Source organism: Montipora capricornis, chromosome 10, assembly GCF_036669925.1.
Source record: "Montipora capricornis isolate CH-2021 chromosome 10, ASM3666992v2, whole genome shotgun sequence".
NCBI lineage: Eukaryota > Metazoa > Cnidaria > Anthozoa > Scleractinia > Acroporidae > Montipora > Montipora capricornis.
Genome location: NC_090892.1, coordinates 58,259,228 through 58,266,727, shown reverse-complemented (window position 1 = coordinate 58,266,727; position 7,500 = coordinate 58,259,228). Strand labels below are relative to the sequence as shown.

Genomic DNA, 7,500 nt, shown 5'->3' with positions numbered 1-7,500 from the left:
ATTTCTCACCTTGGGTCGAGTGAAAAATGGTTTGGTAAACCAAACCTATTTGTCGTTTGCCCTGATTTCAACAATATTAGCTTAAAAATTAGGGCTAGGGCGATTTCTTGAGGCCTTATCTTTATTTTATTTCAGTCAATCCGAGGAGAGCAATCCAAGTTGATCCAGTCTGACTTTTGTACTTGCCTCTGAAAAAAATGAACTAACACACAAGTGTTTCCAAAAGGATTATAATACCTTTTCATCCCAGCTCATCATATTCTGATTATTAAACTCCATTTGTGCAAGGAGCTCTTCTCTCATTTTTTTGCGCATTTCTTCCTTCTCTTCATCACCTAGACAGAAGACAGTTTTAATTAATTCCAGGTGATTTGAACTGTCAATATGTCAGTTCCAAGGCCTCAAAATCAAAAGGTTAGGGTAATTTTTTTTTTTTTTCTAAAGTCACTGCTTACGAGCCAGAAGGCCCATCAGGTCGGCGTTTATCTCCAGTTTCCGTAGCATGAAGCGACTAGGAGTATTTACACTCTCCCCTGGATGGGATGCTAGTCCATCACAGGGTTACCCCCAGCATTACCCATTTATACACCTGGGTGGAGAGAGACACTGTGAGAGTAAAATGTCTTGCCCAAGAACACAGCACAATGTCCCCGACCAGGTCCTGAACCAGGACCACTTGATCCGGAGTTGAGCGCACTAACCATGAGGCCACCGCATCTCGAGAGGGATAATTATACAATAAGTTGCTGTCTGTCTATTGAGGAGGGCATTACCATAAATCAATATAATAAATTTTTGTCATTTCTTGACAAAATAATATTTTGTTCTTTTAAACAAAAAAAAGTAAATTAGTTCTATTATCTGTTAGGGAAGCTCTTCTTCAAAATTTTTTTATTAAATCAATTAATTAAAATGACAATTTTTTGAATATCCACACATCGTTACGTAGACATAAGCCAATGTATGTACCTGAAAAATAAAATAATAATCTTAAATAAAATGACATACTCATTCCTGCGCCGCCCACATCAGTGGGCATCCCTCCACTTTCAAACATCTTTTTCAGCCGTTCATTTTCTTCTCTCAACTCTCTGACTAGTTTGTCCATTGGATTTTCATTAACCACAGCTTTGTTCTTGATTTTCTTCGCACGATCAGCATATCTGTTGACAACACAAACTTGACTTTAGAGTCTGGAAAACTTGAATTTTTCATATGAAGCATGCAAAAATTAATTGTAAATACTTTTCAAAACAGGCATTTGAATCATTAAATGCCAAGCAAAAGTGAGCCATTTTTGTACTTTGTAAACAGCAAGACAAAGTAAATTAATTTGTCCATAGACCATAAAGTCAGGCAAAGTTCTGTGATACAGCATAATTTGCGCAACCAGTCTTAAAGATTTTGTTTGCCACCCTAGTCTTATTATCCCCATCCACTTTTATTGCCATGGAAATGTTTTTGAATAGGTTCATCTCTGTTTTGCTACATGGACGACAGTGGATCACATGCAACTCCATTATCAGTCATGTTTGCATGAATTGCAGACGAGGAAGTAGCTACTTTCAAAATGCATCTTTGCTTCAAACAATGTGCATTCAAAAAGCCAAGATCTAATTACTGTCATACTGTAGAATCACATGCTGTGGTAACAAATGCTCCCTGACACATTAGCACTGGCCTACCTTAAAGTACTAAGAGTTTCATCATAGTTGATATCAGCAGGCGACAAAGCTGCTATCATAATAGTCTTGCTGTTTCCACCCAGAGCATTCTGTAGCAGCTTGGTGAGGACAGAGTCACGATAGGGCACCAACACTTTTTTCTTGCCCATGGAGAGATCAGCTAAAGCTGAGATGACGTTACCCAACGCTGACAGTGACTTGTTGATGTTTGCTCCTTCCTTGAGCCTGTCTCCTGTTGCTCCTGTACTGTCCGCTCTTTCACTTCCTGGTAAACAAATTTATTCATTTGATTTAAGAGAATTCACATTGTCATAAAAAATGTTGGAATGTATAATTTAGCTCTGTGCCAAATATAATGAAGTAATATGAAGATGGTATAAGTTGTTATTATTGTATCTCTCAGATAGTACGTGTGCTGTAATTGGCTAAATTAGCAGGCCGTATTCTACAGTACGGCCCGCTGTACAGCCCGCTAAATTTAAAATTTCGACAAAACATCATCTAGCGAGTTTTTCATGTCATTTCTGTTGCATAAACTTGTACTGAAAACTGTTTGAATCTTGCAAGCAACTATTTCAAACTTAACAGCCAAGATTTAGTTTTTGGGATTTTGGCACGGCATTCTTTGTGGCAGTTGAACCTTCTGCTTCACTTTCACTAGTTTCCTTGCCCGCGTGCCGGTTAACCTTAGAGATATAATAAATATCTTACTAACCTCGTTTTCTCGGTCCGTACTGTAACTTACTGATCCTCATTTTTTCCTGTTGATTTATGGCCCGCGCGCTTCGCGCTTAGGCCATAAATCGGTCCGTAACTTACAGTACGGACCTCGAACTCGGTTAGTAAGAGGTATATACTTTTTCTAGGGGCTGGACAATCTGCGAGCAAGTGAGTCATGCGAGCCATGCAAGTCTTGAATTTAAGTCTAAGCACCCATTTCAAATAGCACTGATAAACAGTATCTAAGTCTTAACACCCATTTTAAAATGGTTAGCTTTCAATAACTGTGTGACTTGCATGTTGACTTGCATGGCTCGCATGTTGACTTGCATGGCTTGCCATATTGGCTTGCATGGCTCGCAAATTGTCTTCATTCTTTTTTCTAGTTAGGTATGTTGCTAAGAGGGACTGCCGTGGGAATATCTTTGATATTGACACCTTGCAAAGTAAGGTATCTGCTGATCATTATCACATGACCATATATATCACAGGCTCAAGTTTAAAGCTCATCGAGGTCCCCCTTTTTTTTTGTTAAGTTGCCCCCTGACCAGGTACTGGCTTTTGATTTGGATCACAGGCTCAAGCCAGGCTAACTTAGGGCCTGTTCACATGGAGGTGGGAGACCCCAGGTAGGTGAGGTACCCCGCATCTATGGGATAACCAATCTGTCTATATAACTTCTCTTTTTTTCTTGATTGTGTTCACATGAGAGGTGGAGTACCTCACTGAGGCAGGTTGCCTGGTCAGCTGGGCCGGGTAACCTGCTTAGGTGGGGTGAATGCTGAAGGTGGGGTACATACATACTTAACCCATTGACGAGTAAAATTGTCTGGCGTTAGACAGAGTAAGTCTGGCCGGTTTAGGCCGGTTTGGGCATCAAAGGGTTAATGACCACTCCCCACAGGGGCTTTCCAGGGCCATTGAAACACAATTAACGAAGCAACGGAACGTAACAACAACAACTGTTAAGAATCCCAACCAGCCGGAGGCAAACCAGTTGGCTATTTACAAGTGCAGCAGGGAATTTGAACCAGGGACTACCTGGAACAAATTCAACGAGTGGTCAGAGCGAGTCTTGAGCCCGGGATCTCCAGATCTCAAGGCAAGTGCCCTAACCACTGGTACGCTACCTGACAGGGGTGATGTTCATTCCAGCAGTCATCTTTGGTTTGAACATTTGAAAATCTCACCCCAGTGCCCCGGGGCTTTAATATTGCATGTGAAGGCTTGCCTTTTTTTACTGCAGGAAGGCAGAGTACATGTACCTCACCTACTCGGGGTTCCCTACATCCATGTGAACAGGCCCTTATTGTAACACGGGAGCTCCGCTTTTAGGCTTGGCTTAATCTATACATTAATAAGCAAGTAAAGAGTTCCAAGGATAAAAGAAATGATCAACTGATGATGAAGTGGATCGAGATCAGCCAATGACTGCAATGTCAGATGTGACCTGGTAACCTGATCCGCAATGGTGAATAATGGCAGTGAAAAAAAATGCCAATTGGAATATTACCACTGAAGTCTGCAAGAAAAGAAACAGAAGCCTTCTTATTGGGCCTACAGTAAATACAAACCTGCAAGATCAACTAAGTTTATATTACTGCTCTTCTTAGTTTCTTGCCCTGTCTGGTTTTTGCTGATCTGATCAAACACAATCGTCACCACTGTATGAGCCCTGGAGCTTGTCGCATTCATTTGAGTTGCAGCCACTGTACGATTGGCTGTTCCTTTATAAAATAAACATAATAAGAGACTAAGTACAATTAGCTACAAGTACAAGTAGTCATCTCCTCATTTACTGAGCTTCATCAAAATGTTGTTTTTTCCAGAGGTGATTACAGATTCCAAAGCGGAATTATGAAGAGAAAAGATATGATGTGATGAATTGTCGTCAATATGCAAATTGAATGCATACCCAATGAATGGTCCTCTGCTTTAAACATGAAAACTGACAACAATTCTTTACTTTACCCTAGTCCATGACAATTGTACCATAGCCTGATTTAGCAACAAAAAGGGAAAGTAAGTTGACAAAGGGAGAGCTCCCAGAATAGTTTGGATTCTACTCTAATATGACTTAATATGGATATTTTTGCTGCGTGCACCATCGTCAACTGATATTCCTCTTCTGCTTCTAAATCGGGATATTTTACGATTGTCAGGGACTGGGGTAAAGTAAAGAATTGTTGTCAGTTTTCATGTTTGAAGAAGAAGACCATTGGGTATGCAGTCACAGTTATGAAAACCCTCGACTGCGTCTCAGGTTTGCATAACTGTCTCGAATTCTCCCAACTCTCCCTCGTGTTTAGATGAGGCTATGGAAACACGGAAAAAGTCCTCATTGCTTAATTAGATGACAATTCGTCACATTGTACCTTTCATAATTCCGCTTCAGAATTTGTAATCACCTCGAGAAAACACATTTCGATGAGTCTCAATAAATGAGGAGATGACTACACAAGAGAGAAAGACATGAATTTGACTTTTCCTCTCTTCACAATGTTTACGGGAATTTTGTTATTGATCCCGTCTGATTTTCATCAACCTGATCTGATCCGGTCCGATCTGATCAGGTCCGGTCCAATCTGGTCCACCCTGGCTTTTGCCGATAGCCATGTTCATCTCATTACTCTCGATCCTGAAAATAAGTCATGAGCTAGCTCCTACCCTCTTCAATTCTTCTTTCAATGTCTGGATAATCAACAACAGCTACCCTTTTCAGATTCTGGACAAAGAAGGAGCCTTCTTTTGGGTTCTGACGAACCTGTAATGTAAATAAAGTCACTACGCATTTTAATATTAAGCCACTCACACCTACAATACCAGAGGGTGCGAAACTTGCCAAAACACTCCAACATGAAATTAAATTAAATTAAATTAAGTAGTTTTTCTGGGGTTTCTTTTCCGAATAATTGATTGAATTCGACATACACATAGTTTACATCAATGTTCCTATGCGGTTTAGTGTTTATTTACATAAGCAATAAAAGAGGCAGATCCATCTGTCATCACTTTCACTAATTAGATTAGGAGATTCTGAAGTTCTGAACACGTCAGTTACTAACAGAAGATCGTGCGGTCCCTTTATCTCTCTCTCTCGATTGCATTCATGACCAAAGCAGGCAGGTTGACTAACTCAGAAGGGACTGTGAGCAGTCTACATCAAGGCTGTGCTCTAAGGAAAATTTCGGGGAGCCCTTCGAGCTCCCAATCATTTCATCTGGGGTGCCCCGCTCTCCAAGTTGGTCGCCCGAATTAATTAATTATTTATTTAATTAATTATCTGAGATCAACAACGCAGCAAGATCTTCGTCCATCTCTCCCTCAAAAAAACATTGCTGCTACTGCTCTGATGATCGTAGAACTCGCTAGTGCAAGAAAAACCCGCAACCCGTCAAATTTTTCACGCCATACTTGAGAAAGACGAGAAAAGTGGCAATGCCACCGATGTTTTTTTAGGTTTAAAAGTGAAAAAGTAAAGATTGTCGCAGGTTTATGTAAAAAAGTTTGGGTCTAATATTGGTAAACCTTTTTACTGGTTAGTTGGGTTGAAAATAAATTTTCTAAACGTGATTCAATGCCACTTGATTCCCGTGGAGATTTCGTGAAAACTGCCGTGAAACAATGAAACCACCGTGGCCCAAAAGCTATCATTTTTTTCTCTTAGCAAGTCATCTTGATCTGGACGAAAATCATCGCTACAGGACAGAACTAAAGTATTTTTTCCTTACATTACTAGTGAAATGTTTATTGGACTGAGCTTTTTGTTCGGTCGAAGCGCCAGTCACAGCGTTATTTGTTTAGGGCACGGAATGATTTGTCACGAACCAAAGACAACGCCGGGATTGGTCTTTTCCTAAAACAATAACACATAATATGATATCTTTCCCTTCTTTTATTTCGTTATTTCATATACAGGGAAAAACAACCATAACCTAAATATATTTTAGTCAAGCAGGCGCAGCCACGAAATAAAGTAAAAATATTAAATTTGCATAAACTGCGAGTCTCGGGTTCGTACAGAAGTAAATTGCACCGCTTCGCCGGCCGCGCTTTACCGCTGTCAGAGCAGAAGTAACAACTCTTTTTTTAAAACTATAACCAAGAAATTCCAAACTCCACGTTCCAAATTTAATTAATGCTATTTTTTTAGGAGGAATCGAAATTCAGTCACGGGTTATGTTACATGTGAAATCATGTGGAACGGCCTTTGAAACGATTGTTTTGTACAAAGATGAAACATTTTTTGAGAGGTTTCGTAAACTGTAACCACCGGCATATTAAAATTTTTAGCCGCCTTATCTGCAAGAAATACAATAAGCCAGAGTGCCCGGCCGGGCGACCGCATAATTTTTTTCATTCGCCGGAACCAAATGTTAGTCGCCTCAGGCGACCGGGCGCCGTTAGAGCACAGCCTTGCTACATATTATCTCATCAACTTGGATTCTGTACATACCTGAAGCCCTCCTTTAGGATTGCTCTTTACAAGTAAATCCCGAACTTGTTCATTGTATATCTCTAACATACTAAATGAAACTTGGTGTTTCTGCAAAGAGTGAAAGACTGAAATTAGGAAACATGAGCAAGGCAAAAATGCTTCCATTACATAATTAAAAGAAAGAAACATAGTTTTTCAATAGTCACTTGGGGGTACTTGGAAAATTCTGAGTACTCCTTCCCAAGAGTCAAAACCTGCAACTTTTTAATTTCTTGTACACATGCTCTACCATTGAGCTAAGGGAGAGTCATGGTGGCTACTTCCAGGTTTACATGACAATTTATGTCCCACTAAACTGAAAGGACTGAGATAAAATTGTCAAAACTGAATGCTATTGGGGAACTTAAGCAATGAACACAGCGACAGTGACAAGAACATCGCAAATTTTTATATTTTAGTGGGCAAAACAATAACTTTACACGCCCTGCACACTTTTGTCCATTTCTTTGCCGACATCTGCAAAACAACAATGTGAAATAGCCAAATTTGAAGTTTTATGAAGGACGTCAGCACCTGAGGCCGTTTCTCCCCTACTTTAATTAAAGCTGTTCCGACCGATGTCATTTTTGAGGAACTACCACACCCTTATCATATCAA

At 40.1% G+C, this 7,500-nt stretch overlaps 1 protein-coding gene across 1 annotated transcript in view; it reads right to left on the bottom strand.

The window, feature by feature from the left end:
- Window positions 1-7,500, bottom strand: part of LOC138022169 (kinesin-like protein KIF28) — a 29,379-nt gene that overhangs the window by 20,613 nt on the left and 1,266 nt on the right. The window contains exons 3-8 of the mRNA XM_068869203.1: window positions 6,862-6,951; window positions 5,073-5,169; window positions 3,980-4,132; window positions 1,686-1,950; window positions 1,009-1,163; window positions 238-335 (exon numbers count right to left, since the gene is read on the bottom strand). Of these exons, the coding sequence (XP_068725304.1) occupies window positions 238-335; window positions 1,009-1,163; window positions 1,686-1,950; window positions 3,980-4,132; window positions 5,073-5,169; window positions 6,862-6,951 (858 nt within the window). The remainder of the gene's footprint in view (window positions 1-237; window positions 336-1,008; window positions 1,164-1,685; window positions 1,951-3,979; window positions 4,133-5,072; window positions 5,170-6,861; window positions 6,952-7,500) is intronic.